Raw genomic sequence first — 24,028 nt, forward strand, 5'->3', positions numbered from 1 at the left:
TGTGGTGATTGAAAACATTATATATAACTATTGGGCAAATCATATGTTCTTTTGACAAAAGAAAAGCATAATATGCAAAATTTTCAACCATTTTGCACTAATTTTCTATAATCCATCATGACAATTTTTTGTTTAGCTCTACTGATCTTATAACTATAAATTCCTAATCATCCCTTCGCTATGTTGTACTCTTTTCCTTTATATTTTCATGCTCTTTGTTTTCTTCTGGGTTTTGTTAGCAATTGGATTTGGATAAGTTTTTCTGTTATCTAGGAAAACATTTCATTTTCTGTGACAATGGATTTCTTTATGTTAGCAATTCTGATCATTGTGGGAGGTTTTATGGTTGTGAGACTATGGTATCATCCAGTTTTCTTCAGAGCGAAGAAACTGCCTCCAGGCTCCATGGGATGGCCATATATTGGAGAAACATTGCAGGTCTACTCAGAGAATCCAAACATCTTTTTCTCTGGTAAACAGAAAAGGTGATTAGTTATTTTATAATTCTCTGCACCTTAATCTCAACCAACTTTCTCATTCTGTATTGTCTAATGTAGCTCTCATGTATATGTATATGAAAACTTGTTTAATATATAGTTTGTGACTTAATAGGAAAAGTGAAAATGGAGGGTGTTAGGCTGGCTCTCATTATAGATAGTTAAACTCTATTTAAATTAGTATGTTGATCTTTCCTTTGTTTCCTGTCGTGTCAGGAAAAATAGTTATAATATTATTCCAGAATTGCATGAAAAAATATATAAAGTGTTTATTTTCATTTTTAATACAAAGATGTTTATATTAATTAAGAAGTCAAAAAAAAATTATACAAAGATTTCTAAATAATAATGATTATTATTAAAATCTAAATAATCAAAATTTAAAGAGGTTTATCAATGAATTCTTTCTCATTCTTTTGAAATATCATAATCTTTTGATCCCCACCTTACTCATGAAATGATCCCTCATTCCTGACCGATCAAGCATGATTCAATCTCCAAGATCTAAAGAAAATTCGAAAATAAGCAAACCAAACAATCTTAAAGAAATAGTAGCAATGGTGAACCCACATCATTTTGAAGAAGCTGAAGGAATAATGAAGATTGAATAAGAGAGAGGAATTCACAGTCTAAAACATTCTATTTACAATTAGGTTTAGAACATTCGACAAGAAAATCCACATCATCTGTCTATTAATGCGAATTATGAACAAAAGAGATAGAATCAAAATTTCGAGAATGGTGGAGAATCTGCTCCACAAAAGATATGGATCACAAAGAAGAATCATCAAAATTTCCTTTATTCGAAAGAAAAACCAAAATCATAGAAATCATCACACAAATAACTTATTTCGAACCCAACAAACAAACATTCTCCCAAACTACAAAGTTAACATTGATGTCCATCTAATTATTAATACCCAATATTTTTCAAAGAAAATACTCAATATAATAATATCTTTCAAAACCCAAGAAGCTTTAATGTTATGTACATTCATAGTCAAAAGGTGAATTAGCTGGAGCTCAATTCAAAGACGGGACAACATACCCACATTATTAGTAATTGACCAACAATTCTCACGTTTTGTTTATATGGAATATTATATTGCAGATATGGTGACATAGTGAAAACGCATATTCTAGGATGTCCTTGCATAATGATATCAAGCCCAGACGCTGCAAAATTTGTTCTGGAGAAGAAAGCTCACCTTTTCAAGCCCACTTTTCCTTCAAGCAAAGAGTCCCTTCTTGGCCCTAATGCTTTGTTTTTCCAACAAGGAAAACACCATGCACGCCTCAAAAAAACTGTTGAATCTTCATTCCAGCCAGAGGCTATTGCAGGCATTGTTCCAGACATTGAGAGCATAGCTCTCCATAACTTGAACTTGTGGGAGGATCGCACCATTATTACTTTTCAGGGGATGAAAAAGGTGGGTCTGCATTGAGAAAGGTTCTACTCATTTATCCTCTATATACCTAGAAAAATGCATGTTAAATGTATATATTTTCTTTATAGGAAGAATACATTACTAAGAAATTTTATTCATAATAACGAGATCTAATATATTTCTTATGAAGTTTTTTAGGGTTTGAGACTTTTCTGATTCATTGAATGTTTTCTGTTAGATGGGTATTATGTGATTTTTTTATAGTTCTAATCTATATGTTGCAATTGGATGTAGATTATTTTATCTGTATATCTTATATTTTTGCCTATAAAATTGTATGATTGAATATGATTTCTATTTGCATTATTTTACAGTATGCTTTTGATGTGGCAACTCACTCCATATTCAATGGAGTAAATGATGGATCCCTCGAAGATCTCAACAAATACTATCGCATTTTGGAGAAGGGTTACAATTCATTTCCCATAAATTTCCCTGGAACTCGTTATAACAGGTCCATTAAGGTTAGTTGTACTTACATATCTTGTGTTTGTAGATCTGAACAAAATTTTACTTTATAGTACACTTGTTTAAACTTCTCTTGTGGGTGATTGAAGGCAAGAAAGAAGATTGGCTTAATACTGAGAACAATAATGGCAGAGCGTGAAGCCAATAGGAATGTGACTCACAAGGATCTACTACAGTCATTAATGGTGTTCAAAGATGAAAGTGGCCGACCCCTAGCGAATGGACAAATAGAGGACAATGTAGTTGGTGTTCTGTTTGCAGCACAGGATACCACAGCCACTGTCCTCACATGGCTCTTAAAATTCTTGACAGATTATCCAATGCTTCTGGAGGCTGTGACGGTTAGTAACACTTAAAACTACTCGTTCTTAGCATTGCAGTCATATAGCTGTTGTTCCCAAACTACATTTAGCACGGCTTGATAGTCTAATAGCTCTGTCCAATCACATGAATGGAAAGCCACCAAGGTAAGGAAATTTCTATTAGACTACCGTTTGCAACCAACATGAATACCCTTCTCTCTTTCTTTTTTATTTTTTATTTTTTTATTTTTTCTCGTTTTTATTTTATTTTACCCTTTATATGAAAAAATGATCCATTCAATGTATTTTCTAAATTTATTTCATTTGTCTCATTTGTGTACCACTATTGGAACATTTGTCAACAAGTACTAGCGACTTTGATTTGACGGTTACTGGAACATCTTTAGTTAGGTATCACGGGACACTTTTTGATGTGTACTTTTTGATCTTTGTGCGCATAACTTATTCCACAACGTCAGTTAAGTCGCATATGAAGACAACTAAAATAAATAAATCAAAATCCGATGTACCGTTTAGATCTGTGGGTGCAACAAGTTAGCTATGGCAGCTACTGGTGCTCTTCCCTTATGTGTTATTTTTTTTAACTTATTTTCTTGTAAGCTTGTGTTTAAGTGTTGGAATTTTTTTTTGAAGTATAATATTTTTGAAGTGGATTAAATGTATTACTAGTTTAGTTTATATTATATTATAGATTAAATCATTTTAAATAGATTCTTTATTGGATAGTTATTATGAACATTCTTCTACTTTTCAAAATAATTAGATTTAATTTTTTAACTTTTTTGATATTGTAGAAGATTTGAGCTCAACATCAGGTAGGTGTCTACAACATGAGCTTTGTCATTAATGTAAATATGATAGACATTATAGATAATAAATATAATGTAGAATATTTTGGATTATGGAGTTATAAGTTCTTTAAATTTTTGAAGGAAAAGGGGTTACAAAGAATTGTAGAAGTGACACATTCTAAACCTACAAATTCTTAAGAGATTATATATAAATGTATCTTAAAGTTTAGAAAGTGTTGTTTAAGTTGATAATAGGGAGCCTAATTCATGTTGACTTTGTCCTTACAGTTAAAAATTACATTTGATAAATATATATTCCTTATCTATAGTAAAAATATTTTTTATAATATCATTTCAAATTTAAATATACATAAAATTTATTCCAAAAGTCACATAAATTTTAAAATGTATAAAAGACCTTCCAAAACTTGTATTCATTCACTTACCATTTTTTAAAATAAATTAAGCATAATGAGGTTTCAATTTAATTTATTTTATGATAAAAAAAATACAAAGTTAATGATTTATCCACCCTTTCACATTCTTTTATTCATTTTTGTGAATGATTTCAAAAATTAGAAAAATAGGAGAGAAACTATATTATTTTTTGTCTTGTAGCTTTTGGTTCGTCTATAGGTAAATCATGGTGTTAATGTTAAATTCTCTAAGTAATTAAACAATGTGTTATGAACTCTTGATTGGTAATCATATTTTAACAATTGCAATAGTGTGACAAAGCAACTAATATTTGTGGGATTCAACTTTGTGAATTCCTTTTTTATGTTACTATTAAAATTAATCAAATATTAGAAATTTTCTTATGTCTTGTCTGTTAGACAATTCTAGAATCAAAATTGGTCTAAATATCCTCTCACCTTCTCTAAAACTTGATGTTTCCAATAGTGAACTTACAAAGTCAATATCATGATCACAAAGAATCTATCTGTCATTAAAATCATATTTTTTACTACATGAAAAATGATAGAAATATACATTCTCTCAAATATATCAATTTCATGTGTTCATTTTTCTTGTTTCTAATGCTTGATTTTTCTAATATATATTAATTGTATTTATATTCTACAAATATTTTTATCATCAATTGATTCTTTGTTAGATCTCTATTCTGAAATTATTTCTATTCCCTATTAAGATCAAAATTTTGTTTGTTTCCATAACTTCCTCTTCAATCAATAATGTATTCCATACAAATAATATTTGAGATAATTTTCTTCATAATAATTTTCCCTTGATTTTTTTATGACTATATCCTATAATACCCTTTGGATTAGAACCTGTAGTATTTCAAAGGGGAAATTTTCATGATTTTGTTCAACAAATTATTATGTTCAATCTCATCTTAATCAATGTCAAATTTATTGTTTAGTTTCCTCTCCTATTAGAAATGTCAATATATTTCCATTGCTTTGATTGAATGCCTCGATTTTACCATATATTTGTCTAATATGGTAAGTTAAACCTTATTTTAATACCTAATAACTATCACAAGGTTCTGCAAATTACCCAACAAATTTTTAATTTTTCACTCCACTCCATTGCTCTATGAGATGATATATTTTCAATGTAAAATAAATATACACTTGATTATGGTTTCATTTGACTCCTTAGAATATTTGCAAACCCACTATTCCCTACCCTTGTTAGGTGCCCATACTAATAGAAATACAAAGAAGCTTAAATATCATCAATGATTAAACTTACTTTCCAACAATTCTTTGATAGGTCTTGATGTATAAAATTTAATTTTTATGAGTGTCACTCTATAATTTTCTTGGTTGGAAAACATGATTCAAGAACCCAAACCACATTGAATAATGCTCCAAATTCATTTTAATATATCTAAGATTTCATTGGTCACAATATATTTATATTCATTCAAAAATTCTTAACTTTTATTAGCATTCCCGCCTCCTTTTCTATTTTTCCAGCTTGAATTGATTTTGTGATGAAATGTAAAATTTTCCATATTCATCATTATTTTCAATTGGTTTCTAGAAACCATCAAAACTTTAGAACTATAAATAACTTTCTCATTTTCTTTCCATGGTCACAAAGCATATTCCTTCTTGTTTTGATTGATGTAAGCACTTTTGATTAGGGTTACAAACTAGAGATAGGATTTTAAAAGGCCCCAAAACCTTTAAAAACAAGATCAATAAGGAAATGGAATAAGGGAAGATCCAAAGATGAAATAGCCAAAAAAGGAGAATAAAATATGTCCCACAAAAGAGACAGAAATAAAATATGTTTCACAAAAGAGACAAAAATTCACAAAGAAAATAGGAATAAAAGGGACCAATAATAGAAACTAGTATCTAATTGAATTGGTTTGAACTTAAACTTCATCCAATCCCTCCAAATAAAAAATTCTTTTTAAAATTTTTAAGATAAAAATCAAGTACAGTACTCTTAAATATAATTGTGATTTTTTCTTAACCTTTTAAAGAGATCCTTACCCATAACAATGTGTTCATTCTCCATAATTTCTAGTTTCTTCTATCCATCAAAGATAGATGATAACCAAGGATTGTCCCAACCAACTTGAAAGAAAAATTATTTTCAAAAGAGAGGCTTACAAACATAGCTGGTTCCTTGCATTCTAAATGCTGTCTCCCAAGAGTATGCAATATCCTCCAATGATAATAAGGTTGAGTACATGCGTCATCAGTCTTCTGAACCTCAATGAAGTAACAAGAACAAATTATTAGCAAAGTTGAAGTGGTACAACTAAGTGGTCTCATAATGATGTTCCGACTCCCAAACACCAACCTAGAGCATAACTCAAAAAAATATAACAAAAATTACATGTTCTAGATTTGTAACACCAACGATGGTGTAACCTTAACTACCCGTTTTGCATATGAAATAATATAAATCGAACATTCAACTATCTCGCTCTCATTTGGTATCAGAGCAACCTTTTATGTTGGGCATGATTTCCAAAACGTTAAGGAATATGGAAGCAGTTTTCTGAGGCAATGTGGAAGATGTCCCAGTTTCTCCTAGTAAATGCTTAAAGCCGCATAACAGTGGCGTGATATTCCTTTACTCCTTAATCATTAATCATTCCTTTACTCTTTTTATTTCTTTCAAATTAAGCACCCTTCCTTCCCATACGATTGCTGTGACATTTCAAACTTGTATGAGCCATTTTTATTGCTTTTAAATATATTATCTCTTAAAACTTAGAGTATTCGTCAATTCTTATAACGCAAAACAATGATTCGCTTGAAGTATTTGGAAAGTAGGAACTTCCATTTATGTTCCTCTTCCAATTCCTAAAATAGCTCTAATAATCCTATCCTACAATGTCCAATGTTGTCGCCCAAGATAACACATCTGAAACTAGCCTGCAATTTGTTTTTCTTTTTACGCATCCAAAATTTTGCCTTAAACAGTAACTTTACATAATTTTACCAAAGCAAAAGGAAATCAGAGCTGAGCATAATGATTGTGGAAGCTCCCGTTAACTTTTAAGCATTTAAAGTAGAGTGGTTACCAACGGGTTTATCCATTGCCGTTACATTATCGGCATGAAAAAGGTGTGATAAGTTTCTCACACATAACTAAATTGTTAAATTCGAGTTAATTCTTGTGTTGTGATTTAGTTTCAAGGGTTGAAGTTTGTGGGTTCTATCTATCTTCTTCGTTATAAAATAATAGTAGATTCTAGAAGTAATAAAGTTAAATTTGACTTAATTTTTTTGTTGCGACTTAGTCTAAGTGGAGCTTGTGTGTTTCACAAATCTTCTAGTTTGTAAGATAATAATAGATTCTGGAATTGTATTCTAATGAAAAGGTTCATTTTAATATATCTAAGAGTTCATTGGTCGCAATATATTTATATTCATTCAAAAATTTCTAACTTTTATTGGTGTTCCATTCTCCTTTTTTATTGTTCCAACTTGAATTGATGTTGGGATGAAAATAAAAATTTATTTATAGTCATCATTATTTCAAATTGATTTCTAGAAACCATCAAAACTTTAGAACTATCAATCACTTCATCTTCACTTTCTTTCCATGGTCACAAAGAATATTTCTTCTTGTTTTGGTTCATGTAAGAACTTTTGATTAGAGTTATAAACCAAAAATGGGTTTTGGAAACACCTCAAATACTTTTACAACAAGATCAATAAGGAAATGGAACAAGGCCTAGATCAATAGATAGAATAGCCAAAAAGGAGAATAAAACGTGTTTCACAAAAGAGATAGAAATCCACAAAGACAAGAGGAATAGAAAGGACCAATAATAGAAAATAGTTTTTTGATCAAGGTGGTTTGAACCCAAAATTCACCCAAGGTCTCCAAATAGGTTTGGTGGGAAGGGGATGGGGATGGAATTTCTTTTGAATTTTTTGAGGAGAAAATTCAATTGAAGAACTCTCAAACATATTTGTGATTTTTCCCTTAACCTGGTAAGGGGGTCTTATACCTAAACCAATGTGGTCATTCTGCATAGTTTCTAGCTTCTTCCCATCCACCAAAGGTGGATGATAACCAAAGGTTGTCCCAACAAACTTGGAAGAAAAATTATTCTCAAAAGAGGGGCTTACAAACATAGCTTGTTTCTTGTCCATTAGGAAACTAAATCCTATCTCCCAAGAGTATCTAACACCCTTCCATTATAATGAGGTTGAGTACATGCATCATTAGTCTACTTAACCACAGTGGAATAACAAGGAGAAATTCCTAGTAGAGAGAAGTGGTACAACTTAGAGGTCTCATAATGAAGCTCCTATTCTCAAACACCAACCTAGAGCACAAATTAACCAAAATAATCTTGGTAGCACCAAAACCAATGGTAGTAAACTGACCAACAGCATTATAAATAACATGAATGATACTTTCATCCTAAGACTTTAGAGTGAAATTGAGAAGATGAACCCAAGTAGAAACCAAATTAATCTTGATAGCATCAAAACTAAGAAACCCAATTTTTAAATTCAAAAACACATCACAAAGAGATGAGGGCCTTCCCTAAAGATATTTGGTGTATTCCTTGATGGAATGGAAGGAGAATAAAAGGAAATCATTCAATATAGCCATCATACGAACCAAACCTAAAGCAACCCAACAATTAGATACCTAACAATGAATATGATCTATTTTTTTTCTATGACCCAAGAACCTCCTAATAATAGAGAAGTGAAATCTTGTTGAATCTTTTCCCACCCATACATCAAGATCAATAAGGATATTGTTGTAAAGAAACAAAATCAATATCTAAAGCTCCATAGAAGGTCTATAAGGGTTCAGAACCTCAATAGCCTAAGAAGAAGGGAAAGTAATAATGGCCAACTCCTAGGTAGGGAGCCCCTTACATAGGATATCTTTGAAATGAGAAGAGGAATCACTATTCATCGTAGTCACACCAACAACTAGATAAGAATGATCAAGTTCCTAGACCTCAACATGCAGAGAAATAATGGCATCCCTAGTATTGCATTCTTGCTAAGACATAACATGTAGAGAGGGAATCACCTAGTTGTAGTCTCTAACAAATACTGCATAGCACATAACCTCTACAAGCGTATGGGAAGTTAATAACGAGGTTCAAAGGAAGTCCCCAAGGGAAGGAAAGCCCTACACAAACCAAAATTGAAAGAGAGGGCAAGTTCATCTAGCACCAGAGTAGTTTTAGTGACATCAGAACAAGTGACAAAAAGTCTAGCCTTAAGAAGGATTTCTAATAAGAGCATATCATATTCCTCAACATCCTAGAGAGCCTACATGCGCACATCATCATCATCCACATCACAATCTCCATCCCCCCTTTAGAAAAGAAACCCTCACTGATGCTCCCATTATTGCTCAATTTTTTTCAATTTTGAAATAAATAATATGTTTACTTGAATGAATTTTCAATTTTGAAATTTTACAATTTCAACAATTTCAACAATTCCAAATTATAATCAATTAAATTTTTTTTTTATTATAATCATTTAATCCAAACAATTAATCATTCCTCTACTCTTTTATTTCTTTCAAATTAAGAATCATTCCTTCCCATAAGATTGGTGTGACCTTTCAACTTCGCATCTGCCATTTTTATTCCTTTTAAATCTATTCTCTCTTAAAGCATTCATCAATGTCTATAAGACACAATTTTTCTAAGTATTTGGAAAGTAGGAACTTCCATTTATCTTCCTTTTCCAATTCCTAAAACAGCTCTTATAATCCTATCCTACAATGTCGACTGTTGTTGCCTAAGATAACACATCTGAAACTAGCCAACAATTTATTTTTCCTTTTACGCATCCTAAACGCTGCCCTAAACAGTAACTTTACATAATTTTACCAATGCAAATGGAAATTAAAGTGAATCTCAATAAATTCCTCCCTTTATATCAACGGTTTGAATAATCTAGACTGAAAAGCTTCCCGGGCAAATAAAAGAGTACTAAAAATTATAAAACAAGCTCCAATTGCATAGAAGAGTTAAAAATTTAACAACCCAAAATACTGGTAATGCAATTACAATTTAGCTTCACAGAATCCATTTAACTGTAGATTTAGTTTTATCGGCAACCCTAACTGATGGTCCAGTTCGATTCAATTAAAATAATTGATACAAATTATAACCAGTTGAATCACCTTTGATTTCTCAACGGATTTGATTTAAGATTAGAAACAAGTTTTTTCTGATAAAGGTTCAGAATATCTGAAAACTAAGCCACTTTCACATTGAATCGAGTTCCCACAAGGAAGACACACCCAACATCAGAAACAAACTCGACTAAATCACATTCCTTTGCTTTGTAAAGCATAATGGCTGTGGAACTTCCCGTTAGCTTATAATCATTTAAAGTAGAGTGGTAACCAACGGCTTTGTCGATTGATGTTACATGATCGGCATGAAAAAGGATAAGTTTCTCCGACCTTGATAATTCTCTTAAATTCGATTCAATAAGTTTGTGGGTTTTATGAATCTTCTTCATTGTAAAATAATAGTAAATTCTAGAAGTAATATAGTTAAATTTGACTTAATTCTTTGGTTGTGACTTAGTCTAAGAGGAGCTTGTGTGTTCACAAATCTTCTAGTTTGCAAGATAATAATAGATTCTGGAATTGTATTCTAATGAAAAGGTAATGTAGTTAAGCTTGATTTATTCTTTTTATTGTAATTTATTTTTAGGATTGCAGCTTGTGGGTTTCACCAATCTTTTGGATTGTAAGATAATAAAAGATTGTCTAATTGTATTCTAATGAAAAAGTAATATAGTTGAATTGACTTAGCTTTATTGTTGTGACTTGGTCCAAGGGTTGAAGCTTGTGCGCTCTACCAATCTTCTAGGATGTAAGATAATATTAGATTCTATCTTCTGATTTCACATGTTGCCAGTTTGATCCCACAGTTTACACTCAACAACAAGAGGGGGATCTTTTGATGTTGGTCTTGTATGTAGATGATTTGATTCTTACATGTGGCTCTCCTTCTATGATTCAGAGTGTTTAAAGAGCATTGATGGAGCAGTTTGACATGATAGATATTGGTTTTCTATATTACTTACTTGGTCTTCAGGTTATTTAATCTTTAGGTGACATTCCTCTTTGTTAGTAGAAGTATTCTATTGACATGATTCACATATTTGGCATGCTTGATTGCAAGCCCACCCCCACACCATTTTTGTCAAGCGTTATGATGTCTTCTAGTTGTTCTCCTTCAATGAATGCTACATTATATAGGTAGTTGGTTAGCACTATTTTGCACCTAACACACTTGCATCCTGATCTTTCCTTTTTCATTGTTCTAGTCTCTTGTTTCTTTCACAATCTAGATAAGAGTCACTAGAAAGCTCCCAAACTTATCTTGCAATATTTTCAAGGCTCATCTCATTTTCGCACCCATTGTTCATTAGGAGACTCTTGAGTTGTTGGATTCATTAGCTCAAATTGAGTTGGTGATGTTGATGATTGGAAGTCTACTTCTAGCTTTGTATTTTGTCTTGGTTCTAGCCCTATAGCATAGTCTTGCAAGAAGCAATCTACTATTGCATTATCATGTACTAAGGCTAAGTATCAAGCACTTGTTCTTGCTAGCCAAGAGGATCTATAGCTTTGTTAGTTGTTGACAGAGTTTGGTTTTCCTCCTAATGGTCCCACTATTCTTTGGTGTGACAATCAAAGTGCTATTCATATTTCTTGCAACCCAATGGAGGATTAGAGATCTAAGCATACTAATATCTGCATGCACATCATGTGGTAGTTGATTCAGGATGCTCTTCTAACCTTGGATTGTATAACTATAGAGAAGCAGGTTGCAAACATCCTCGCTAAACCTTTGGCATCCCCATGTTACCATTAGTTGCGGTCGATGCTTGTGGTGAAGGAAGTTCTCCTTGGAGTGTCTTTATGAGGGCTTCCTTCCATCAGTAGTAAAAAAAAATTTATGCTTTGCATCTCTCAATTTTGATGAGGGTTTTCTTCCCATGCATTTTTTCTCCTTTTCTCCACTTTGAGAGACCTTTTTTTGTACATGGGTACCTCATCAAGCCTTTAGTTGCTATAACCCATTCTTGCATTTCATTCATTTAGAGGTTTTTTACTTCTCACTAAGTTTCACTTAAGGGGGGGTGCTAGAAAATTCTATTTTCGAGTTAAGAGTTTTAGCTTAATTTCACTTAGATGATCTTTAGTTGAGCTTTAGTTGAGATTAATTTAGATCCTTTATGATTTTTTAGTTCTCCTAATATTAGATTAGGGATTCTCATGCTTTATATAAAGAAAGTCATTATGCATTGTATTATCCATTCGGTATCTTTTTTCTCTTGAACAATATAACATATATTTCTTGTTGCTCTCCTTTGTGGAAGACATTCTTTGTTTGTTGTTTGATCTTGTAAGTTCTTGTGCTGAAAAATTCAACAATTGTTTTAGATACAGCTTAGGTTGGATAATAAATGAAATGAATTAGTTGTATTAAAGACACATAAAGGGAAATGAGGGTATGGAAGTTCAAATAGAATTTTACATACAACTACACATTCTATTAGATATATACAAATATATTTTTGATAGTAAGTAGGAGTTTAGATTTTTTTACATTAAATGTATGATGTAGAGGCATCCAACTACAGGATTTTACCAACAAACATATTCTTCAAAAAAAAAAGTTGACATTTTTCAACCTATTTTGGGTTAATTATTTTATGTATTGTTGACTGCATAAATTCCTAGTTAGAAAAAATATGAAAATTGGATAAGTTTAAATCATATTTGAATTACTTGTCCAATTCACATCATCTATTTTGGTGTCTAAATTAGAAATTTGGAAGAGAATTTAGATGATTTTGGAGATTTTTTTGTTTTTGTTTTTGGGAAGACCCTTGTTTTAGCACTCAAGAATGAAATGGGAATGTTTGAAAAAATTGAAAGGATATTTTGTGAGGGTTTCAAGAGGAATTTTTTGAATAATTAAAACAATAGAGGAGAAAGATAGAGGTGGGGAAAGCTACAAAGTATTGTATTGAAACAACCAAAGTGTCATGTATAGAGAAGAATAAAGTAATTGCCAAGCAATGAACGATTGTCACTAAAAAGAATAGAAGAGACAAGGGTTATCTGTGGAATTCCAGCTAAATGTGAGAGAAGGAAGAACCAAAAATTTCATTCCAATTAAGGCATCCTATTTGTTGAAATACCAAAATTTGTATTTGTCCTATGAGGAATAAGATATTAATTTGAGGGGAAGGAAGAGGTGAATGATAGTATATAAGTTTGAAGACTTGGTAACCAAAGCTATATTTTGTCTTGCATCATATATAAATATATATTTGGAGAAAAACCAAGTTGAGTGTAGTGTAAACTAGGTGAAGTTGTAAGACCCCAATTATTTATATCATGTTATAAAGAGCCTTATTTATAAATCTTTTACTTTCTAGTTAAAGAAAGAAAAATAAACATGCTTACAATACATTTCTCTACTTTATCTATGTGATGTTATTTCATTTGAGGTTGTTTAGAGTTATTTAAACTTTTCTACTTAATAATGTTGGTAGTTGTTTCTTAATTTGTATGTTATAAAATTTGTGTACGCTTGTTATATGTGAATGTTCTTGTTGGCTACAATAATAGGGGTAAGAATGCAATACCAAGAAACACCATCTATATAAATTAAAAAGATAATCCTTTCTAAAAATATTCACTTGCAATAGTTACTAGGTGTTTAGATAATGGACAAACTTGTAACATTTATTGGTTCAAATGACTACATATAGTGAAGTTAGAGTGATCTTGGAATTAGAGATCGTTGATGATACTACACAAGATGTTTCAACATTTGTGAAACCTAATCTCACCTTCTCTACAACTATGAAGAAGTATCATCAATCTAGATTTTTCTCTATCTTTCTTTGGACTACCATTTTTTAAATAGATTGAGTCTTGAACTCTACACCTAGAAAATAGAACTCTTGTTACACTATCCTATTCAAATGAAATCTTCTAATTATTTTTTTATGATCTTTCATACCTTTCTTATGTATGTTATTTATTTGGATTTACTATATTACTATGCTAAAGAATACTTATCAATTATTTTCCTTCTAATTTTAACAATACTTTGATCCACAAATTTTAGATGATTACTATGAAAAATTGTAAGACTTATTTCAAGGATATAAATAAATTGAAAATGTTCTATCTAGTATTGAACTACCTCTCCAATAATTCCCTTGTCATTTTTCCCACCACCAAATCACACTTCAACCATCCTAAACTTTTATTAAATGGTTGAGCTTATATTTACACATAAACCATAGATAAACCTCCTACAAGGTTGTTGAGCTACTGTGCTACAAGTATTGCCTTCACCATGTAGCCAAGGAAAATATTAAGGGCATTGACCATTTATGGGAATTCCAAGGTGATTATTAAGCCAAATATTTATTAAAAATATTTTCACCCATGTTCATCTCCAACTTCATAAATTTTCTCTTAGATTGAATCATCGTATTGTTAAAAACTTAATTCTTGTTGACATAACGACCAATGGAAGAATTCTTCTTCATTATCACTCAACTCATCTCAAGCATTTTTATACTTTAGCAACTACTTCCTTTATTGGTTATTATGACCTTCTCCTTTTATTGTTGGACTTTATCTGGCCCAAATATTCTTCTCCTTTCGTGATTCAATTATTATATCTATATCCAATATATTCATTAATTAAATAAAAAATCTTTTTATAAAATGATATAATTAGAATTTTATTAAATATATATGACACAACTAAAATGGTATATAGTATAGCCGAGACATACATGAAACTTTAATAGATCAATATATGGCCTTTTTCAGTGGTCATGTCACATTTTGTGATAAGAAATTTATTCAACACTTTCCTATTAAAAAATTCAAAATGGTAGCAACATAACAATATCAATTTTAAGGTGGAAATATAATCAATTAGAATATTTACCTTATGTGTATTTATATTTAGTAATGTATGCAATTATTGACCAACAACATGTGCTATACTTAGCAATTTTGTACTTCAATGATGAAGCATTCAAAAGTTAGTTTTTGCCCAAAATAAATAAATAAATAAATAATACAAATAATATATTATGTAGGTTTTATTTCATGCTCTTTCTCTTCCAAAGTCACATGGTAATTTTTGAAGTATAAAATTAAGTTAAATATGCAAATGACCACTCACAAGAAGATCGATCTACAAGTCTTCTTATTACATTATCCAAATTCAAAGACGGTCAGTAGATGTCCTAGTATGAAAAGGAAAAAAATCCATTAGTCGTTGATCAAAATGCATCTAAATAGTATCTTGTTACATACTAAATTTGAAATAGGAGATTATAAATATCTACATTAGTAATAGGTGGAGTTATGACAAATCATGGCAAGTAAGAAATGAAAATTTTCTATTTGTAGTAGAAGTTCTAGAATGTTTGAATTTTTTAATAATATGGACTACAATTTGATTGTAAAACTATTGGAAGAAAATCTATAATATTTTTTAAATAAGATGTTCTCCAAATTTCAAGGCATAAAGAAAGAAATTAAAAATGTTCCATATATATGAATTTTGTTATAAGCAACATTATGCTATGGTCTACAACATAACTGATTTAGCTTATGCAATAATTTCTTTGAGCTAATACACATTGAACATAAGATCAACTCATTGGATTTCCATAAAGAAAGTATTTAGGTATGCTAAAAGTATTATAATTTTTTTTTCTAGTATTATGATGACAAATTGTGAATTAGACAATAATTTTATTCTAATTTTAAAAAAAATGTTCTAAGCTGAAAAATAACCACTGCATAGATTATGTTATCTTTAATAATGTTTTTTATATCATAGAATAATAAGAAATAGATCGGTTATGGCACTATCTAGTAACAAAGTAAATTATATGATAACATCAATGAATGAATTAATAAGCATGCAACTTGAAAAAAAAATGGGAGTTGTCTCTTCCTAAGGCTCTAGATTAGGTTCCCTTAAGGAATTAAGAGGAGGTGGTTGGTCATGTTGTGGACATGAAAAATATAGATGTCGTTATACATCTCAATTTATTGAAAGAAGTTTGGTGAAATGTGATTCAAAGAAGGTGGTGGGTTAGGACAACTAAAATGTGGTTTTCTTCCATATTATAGTTCTTGTATTTATTAAGGAAAATAGCAAGATGATTAAGGATAAGAAGCACTAAATTGAATTCAAGGATAAGGTTATTTGTTGGGATCAAAGTTTCTTAAAAGATTTAAACTCAAAGTCATCTTTAAGTGTTGGATATACTATTTCTTTTTGTTATTTCTTTGTATCTTGTACCCTCCTTGTTGATGTTCCATGTGGTTATATTGTTCATTGTGAATTTTCTCTCTCAATATTCAAAAGAGGGTGGGACCCTTTAAAAACAACACTTTCTAGTTCATAGCTCTAGTAGATCAGGCATAATCTAATTTTTATTTTTATTTTTGAAGTGATTGCACTAAGAGTCTCATTCAATATTAGATAGGTGAGTCTATTAATTCTCTTAAATCTTCATACGAATAATCTTATGGAGGCTCAGGCTATTTTAGTGGCTATGGAGCGGGCCAATCAGTTGGGTTGGCGAAGGATCATATGTGAGTCTGACTCCCAGGTTGTGGTGAACTTACTGAAAAGGCAGTATATGGATAATGTGAGCTGGCAGCTGGCCTTGATTGTTGAACAAATTCTCACTCTCTGTGCATCTCTGGAGCATGTTACTTTCAACCATATTCCCCGTGAATGGAATGGTGTGGCTGATTGCTTGGCTAAATGGGCTTCCGATCATATGCATGATTGGAATTTGGTGGATCGGGGCCATCTGCCCCCGGATTTGTCTCATCAATTGGATCACTTGGTTGATCTTGATAGGGCCATTTAATGGCCTTGCTTTGTAATGTCTCCTTGGTTTAATAATATTTTTACCCCTTTATGTTTAAAGATTTTTAACAAAATATTGAAGTTGTCAAATAGCAAACAAAATTAACTTAACAGACATCGTTAGGTGTCCTCTAGAACTTTCTTCAAAGCTTCTTATAAAGATCATGTTTTAGAATTACGTGAAGGAATACCAAATTAATTAATACACATACCATGTTGCAAATGCAAGAAGCTTAAAAAAAATCATATCATGTGATACCTCAGAATTTGCAAAAGTTGAAAAAAAAAGTCATGTCATCTAATACTTCAGAAGTTTGAAATTTGTTTTTATTGCAAAGCTATCAAATTTATAAGACTGTGAAACCCATCTAGTTAACTTGGATGGCATATCAATCCATCTAATTCTCTGCTCGGGTAAAAAGAGACTACACACATAGAGGGCTTAAATCTAAAACGGTGTAACACACAGATCAGGTCTTGCATTTCCCTTTATAGGTGTAAACATCAAAGTTCAATTAAATTAAATGGATATCTGTCAAACAAAAAAAAAAAATTGTTTGTAGAATAAATGAATGAAACTAAAAACATAATTGAATCAAATTGTGATAGAAGCATGCAAAATTCAATCTCTAAAACATAATATTTTCTATAATTAATAATACTAAAAATAATCTTTTTCACTAGAAATTTATATACTAAAAAAAAAGAGACAATATATTAAAGTTGTACAACAGCGAGCAAAATTAACTTAACACATCATTGGGTGTCCTCTAGCACTTTCTTCAGAGCTCCTTATAAAGATCATGTTTTAGAATTACCCGCAGGAAATGCAGAATTAATACACATGCCATGTTGCAAATGCAAGAAAGTTAAAAAACAGTCATGTCATTGGATACCTCAAAATCTGCAAAAGTTGAAAAAAAAGTCATGTCATCTAATACTTCAAAAGTTGAAATTTGTTTTTATTGCAAAGCTATCATGTTTATAAGACCATGAAACCCATCTAGTTAACTTGGATGGCATATCAATCCATCTAATCCTCCGCTCGGGGAAAAAGAGAGTGTACACATAGAGGACTTAAATCTAAAACGATATAACACACAGATCAGGCCTTGCATTTCCCTTTAAAGGTGCAAACATCAAAGTTCTAGTAACAGCATGGAGAATGCAGCTGCAAGCACCATGAAAACCAGGGGCATTCAATCCAATGGTCGAAGTACACAAGCATACACATTCTATAATAAACATAATTAATATGACAAAAAAAATCTATCATAAAGGTCAAAGTATTATAATGAAAAAAGTTGTCGACTAATAAAATATATAAAGTTTGCTCGAAGAAAGTAGACAAGAATATGATTAAGACAATCTTCAATATAAAAAAATAGGTTGAATTGTATGTATCCTCAACTATCGAGGTAAAGGCTTTTGGATAAACTGTCTACAAGATTTTTTAACAGTTTTTGAAAAAACCTTCCTATATGGACTTAAAAAGCCTTAGATCTTTGAAGTACAACCTATATACACATGGATTGCTGAAACCTCCGTCGACTTTTGATGACTCAATTCTTAAGTTTTCAGATAACATATTACAGTCACATTTATTTGTCTGCTTTTTTTCATAACAACCTTGACCAAGCAGCAAGCCCTGCCTCATATGTACGACTCTAAATTTTTTGACCTGACTGGAATGCTCTCATCACACCTTTCTTCTTTACTAGTTGATGATAATAGAAAGTTGCCACATTGATTTTGAAAGATTATCAATTTAACAAACAGAAAAACTAAACTGAAAAGAAGAAGACTGCTGTTAATTTCTTAGAGCTGAGAAATATATTTAAAAAAAATATTGAATGAATAATTACATAATCTCTAATAATCTCTAATAAATAGACAGAGATCTCATCATTACCGATCAGAATAAAACAAAAAAACTAAAAAAACAGTTTTATTAGCCGTCTTACTGCGTTGACAGCAGTGGTAACAAGAATTAAAACTATAAAACTTAAATCAAGCTAGCATAGCAGTTCGTAAAACTGCTGATTCTCTTAAAGCACAAAAAACTGAGAAAAATAAAATAAAAAAATCCTGAAAGCTTCATTCTCAGCTTCAGCTCAGCGATCATATCTTCAATCTCCCCCGAATGATGAATGGAAGTGAGACCTAACTGATTTTGGAAAGCAACAAAAGTTGATACTTGAAGAGTTTTGGTGAAGATATCAGTAACTTGTTCAGATGAAGGACATAACTGTAACTCCATTTGCCCATCTTGAATCAAGTCACGAATGTAATGATGCCGGATCTCTATGTATTTCATTCTGACATGAAACACAGGATTCTTTGTCATGGAAATAGTGCTATTGTTATCACAATAGATGGTGGTTGGTGCTATTGTTATCAGCGATCATATCTTCAATTTTAAGCCTGATTCATAAGCTTCCACATTTCACTACTAAATTGTAAGGCTAAAACAGTGAGCAAAACACAATTGTTTTGTGTACGAAGAAAAATTCCCATGTCAAACTCACCGTATGTATAGGAGCGAACATTGAACAGGTAATCACCCCATAGTCCATGAACTGAACCAGAAAAAACTATTTGATTTATCGAGCCTGTATTCAAAATTTTATTTATATTTATTTTGTATGGACCTTTCAACAGAATTGAGATTTAATGTCAAGAATTAGAAATATTGATTTGTAAGAGTCTACTTAAATCTTCTTTCAATTAAATAAATTATAAAAATATTGTATATAAATCTTATGCTGAAACTCTGCATTTCCCCATTTTTTCAATCATACAGGCAGGATTCTAAATCAAACTCATGAAGCCATAACGTGAGAGCCAAAGCTGCATATATGATCTCAACTACCATGAAAGCATAAACCATATTTGTACATAATATCATTCTTATCCTAATTATGTGCAGAACGATCAAATTGTAATGTGATACTACTTGAAAATAAATATGCTAACAAATAAATCTTTTTCTAATGAAAAAGCTTGTTCTTACTTGTCATTTTCTTTTGTGTATTTTTCATTTGAAAACATATTGATTCAATGCATTCCTAGCTTAAATATTTTACAGTTATGTCGTACATTGACTACAGCACTAGATATAATGAGAACCAAGTTGACTGAAAACCTTTACCCTTTTCATGTTAGAATTTCTTTTGCTGACATTAATTCCTCTAGTACAGGCAGAGCAAAAGGCCATTAAGGAAATTAAGGGAAACGGATCGTCCTTGACACTAGGAGACACGAAGAAAATGTTCCTGACAACCAGAGTAAGCATACAGCGTAAAAGAGCTTTTCCTTGAAACCTTTCTGTAAACTATTATTCATGTCTTTTTGATGATGAACTGAATCTTCTTAGGTTATACGGGAGACGTTGAGGGTAGCAACTGTGTTATCCTTCACATTCAGGGAAGCTGTTGCAGATATTGAGTACAAAGGTAAGATTTAGTGTAATTTATTATACACATTTTTTAAAGAGCTAGTGAATAATAAATGTGGCTAGTTATTCTGAGGATTTCTGGTTCAGATGTCTATTTTAATCTTTTACAGAAAGATGTAGATGCTGGTCCTATTGTTTTCATTTAAAATAAAACAAGATTACTAATATGATATTTTAAATGTATTTATTTAAAGATATTTTATTAATCTCAAATTCTATTTAATTTGTTTCACAAATCTTAATATTTTGCAAAATCATTATTTTTCTTTGGCTGTTTTTTTTCATTCTGATGATGGCTCACAGAATGTGACCTAAAACATTAACTTGAAACATTGATATAAAAGCTCCTACACAGTTGAATCCAGAAAACAATTACAATAATTTATTGTGGCAATCTAATAAATCTAACTTAATATTTCTAAAGATCTTATACTGATAACTAAGACAAAGACAAAGATAAGGAGACTGATGAGGGCTAGGAACTCCAGACCCACTGATGTTTGGGGTAGGTCCGGTGACTCAGACCCTCCACTTCCTCAGACTGCTGTTGCTCTTGCTGCTTAGTAGTTTTATTTTCTGTAATTCAATGTTGTTTCAGACTTAGTTCTATTGGACTCTCAAGTGTGATCTTGTGTCCACCCACTTTTATTTGAATATATATACTTTTATTTCTAATTAATAGAATGCTGATATTTCATCCAAAAGTATTATTAAAAATCTTTTGAAATGAATATATTTTAAATACATGTAGTTGAAGATCTAGATATTCAGAGAAACAATGGTTAGCATATTTATTAGCACTTTATTATAATCATTGTTATTTGGCAGGGTACTTGATTCCCAAGGGTTGGAAGGTAATGCCAATATTCAGAAACATCCATCATAACCCAGAATTTTTCCCAGATCCCCACAAGTTTGATCCTTCCAGATTCGAGGTTGGTACATATATAGCCACCTGAGCTTTTTGGTTTTCAACAGAATTAAAATCTGTTCATTGTCTAATCCGATTTCAACACTCAATAATATTTATCTAAACAAAAATGCTGAATGTTGATGTTTGACTGGGCAATGGATCACAGGTACCTCTGAAGCCAAATACTTTCATGCCATTCGGGAATGGAGCCCATTCATGTCCTGGGAATCAACTTGCACTTACAGAAATGCTCATTTTACTCCACCATCTTACTACCAAATACAGGTACATAGTCATATCCCTTCACAATGGATTTCCCCAAGAGGCAGAGATTTAAGGGCCATTCTCTCTTTCCTGAGATAAATCTGTATATGTAGCAGTAAAGATTTTTAGCTGATATGCTTGTGTTTCTATCTCAGGTGGGAAACAGTGAGGAGTGAGGATGGGATTGAACATTCTCCCTTCCCCATTCCTAAGCAAGGACTTCCATTAAGACTTATCCCTAAATCTTTGACAACTTCAACACAGAGCGCCATCTCACTGGAGGTGAAGCAGAAATGTGCAAAGCCTCGCATAGAGTAGAACACCCATTTCTGATTAGCATATCTATCGTTTGAGGAAAAACTTTGAAAGCTCCAATAACTTAAAAGGCAATGCATTTACACATAAAGAACTTGTATTTCATACCAGCTGTTGTTCTCATCTCTTTATCTTACATTTATATTGATTGTAAAACTCAATTCCTCTTTAGAATGGTTTTTATTTTCTTTTTCATTCAAACTCCTTGCATTAGAGGGATTGATGGTCATATTATGTATTATTTATGTTTTCGTTTCATATTCCAGTTCCAAGTTCTAGCATTGCACAGATCTTTGTAGCTTTATAAAATTTCAAACAATTTATTAAAAAAAAACATGTAATTCATATGCCATTTGAATTTCCAGATTTAATTATTTTAATATCTACCCGTTTTCGTTGGAGTATTGTAATTTCTCTCATTTCAATTGTGATGAATAACTTAAAAAAGGAAAATATATATGTTTTAGACTTAAAAAACAGAAGGATAAGCGAAAAAGCATTAAATAGATTGTTCTTGGAGGATTTTGGAAGCAATTGGAGACGAGAGAGCACCGAGGAATTTGACTAGATTAAAGGTCTGAGCGGGAGCGACAAGTGGACTGTGGAGGAGGTCTCCCTCCTCCACGTGGTTTGATTCTTCTCTCCCCTGTTTTTTTCCTTCCGGGCTTGTTTTTCTTTTTATGTTTTCGCTTTGTGTGTTGTCTCCGTGCCGCATTTATTTCTTAGGCATCTTCCGTAGCCTCTCCCTTGTGCGATCTGCTCTTGCTCTTTAATGGAGCCTGGATCGGACGGTGCATTCACTGCACCGTCCCAGCCTAACCCTATTTCCCCGCGATTGGATCATCATTCCAGTATGCCTTCCGATAAACCTTCGTTTAGAGATACTGTATCTAGGGCTTCCTTGGCCATCTCTGACCATGCGAAGTTCCTGGCAACCAGCGGCGAAGGAGGTGGTCGTTCGGAAGGTAAGGATTCTGGTGATGACCCTGAGTCTATCCTTATCTTGCCTAATGATTCTATGGCTCACGAAATTACATTAGAAAAAAATAGACTTAAAGAGACTGCTATTTTCTTTGCTTTTGTTGATATTGATAAATGTCCTCCATGCAAATTCATGGATGACTGGTTTCATAACTACTAGAACTTAAAGCTTGGTTTTCGGATTTCTTTTTGTAGGCAAATTCAGAAAGGATTGTTTGTTATCTTTTTTAATAGCCATGATATGTAGGTTGAGGTTCTAAAAAAACAATATTGGGCGGTTGGTAAGACTTCCTTCCCTGCCCTTGGGTGGTCTCCTGAAGCTATTAGTGAGGAGGTCTTGGCTCTGTCGTGCCCTAGATGGATTCTGATTTAAAAACATTCTGCCATTCTTATGGTGCTTCATTCCCCATATAGTTGAATCGATTGGTAAGGTCATTAGGATGGATGACACCTCCAGACTCATCCCCCATCTTGATGCTCATGTGCTAATTTCCTTGAAACCTAGGATTGACATCCCTAAAGCACTTAACCTTAGCATAGGTGGAGAAATCTACTTATGTCCTATTGAAATCCTAGGAGGTTTAATCATTAAAAGGAAGAAATCTGTTAAAGAACCATGTGTTGATAACCCGAGGCCCTCTGTTCCTTTGAATACTACTCATGTGGTCTCCTCTGGTGAACCTGTCCCCACTGAAGCTAACAATAAAACTTTTGAGAATAATCCTACTGTTGATGTGAGCAACTCTAGCAAGCCCACTTCCTGCCCTGATTTTGGTTGTTTTAATGCGGACCCCCCTCACTGCTCCCCGATTGAGCAAGCCCTCAAGTAACTGAAAAATGATCAGGGGGATGATTCCTAGCTAGTCACCCGTAAGTCAAAGAAACGCAGAAGAAAAAATGTGCAACAACTTGCCTTGGAAAAAATAAAATCTATTAAAACTCCAGAACAAGGTAAGAATAAAAAATCTGATGCCCTCTTAGACCATGGTATGGTCACCCGATCCTCTGCTAGTAAATCTAGCTCCAAGTCGGTTGTTAAATCCATTGTTAAATCCTTTGAGAACCTAGATCAGATGCATGGTGATTCCAATATTGGAGGAGTCCCAAGTAGGCCTCCAGTTACTCTTGGCACTCCCAAACGTAGTGGTAAATTGATTGGGGGTCTGTCTGGCCCC

At 32.1% G+C, this 24,028-nt stretch overlaps 1 protein-coding gene across 1 annotated transcript; it reads left to right on the top strand.

Annotated features, from left to right (window-relative positions):
• Nucleotides 1-343: 343 nt before the first annotated feature.
• LOC131032300 (abscisic acid 8'-hydroxylase 1-like) lies at nucleotides 344-22,017 on the top strand. Its single transcript, XM_057963235.2, has 9 exons — nucleotides 344-485; nucleotides 1,609-1,927; nucleotides 2,260-2,409; nucleotides 2,503-2,754; nucleotides 20,124-20,210; nucleotides 20,300-20,378; nucleotides 21,209-21,315; nucleotides 21,460-21,578; nucleotides 21,713-22,017. Exons 1-9 carry the CDS (start codon nucleotides 406-408, stop codon nucleotides 21,873-21,875), a joined length of 1,356 nt encoding a protein of 451 aa, XP_057819218.2. The 5' UTR covers nucleotides 344-405; the 3' UTR covers nucleotides 21,876-22,017.
• Nucleotides 22,018-24,028: the final 2,011 nt, after the last annotated feature.

Source organism: Cryptomeria japonica, chromosome 8, assembly GCF_030272615.1.
Source record: "Cryptomeria japonica chromosome 8, Sugi_1.0, whole genome shotgun sequence".
Classification (NCBI taxonomy): domain Eukaryota; kingdom Viridiplantae; phylum Streptophyta; class Pinopsida; order Cupressales; family Cupressaceae; genus Cryptomeria; species Cryptomeria japonica.

Bases quoted from the DNA above. Each gene is read 5' to 3' on its own strand.
- LOC131032300 (XM_057963235.2), top strand. From the start codon at position 406: ATGGGATGGCCATATATTGGAGAAACATTGCAGGTCTACTCAGAGAAT. The intron at 20,379-21,208 runs GTAAGATTTAGT...GTTATTTGGCAG, and splicing joins TGCAGATATTGAGTACAAAG to GGTACTTGATTCCCAAGGGT. The intron at 21,316-21,459 runs GTTGGTACATAT...AATGGATCACAG, and splicing joins TTGATCCTTCCAGATTCGAG to GTACCTCTGAAGCCAAATAC.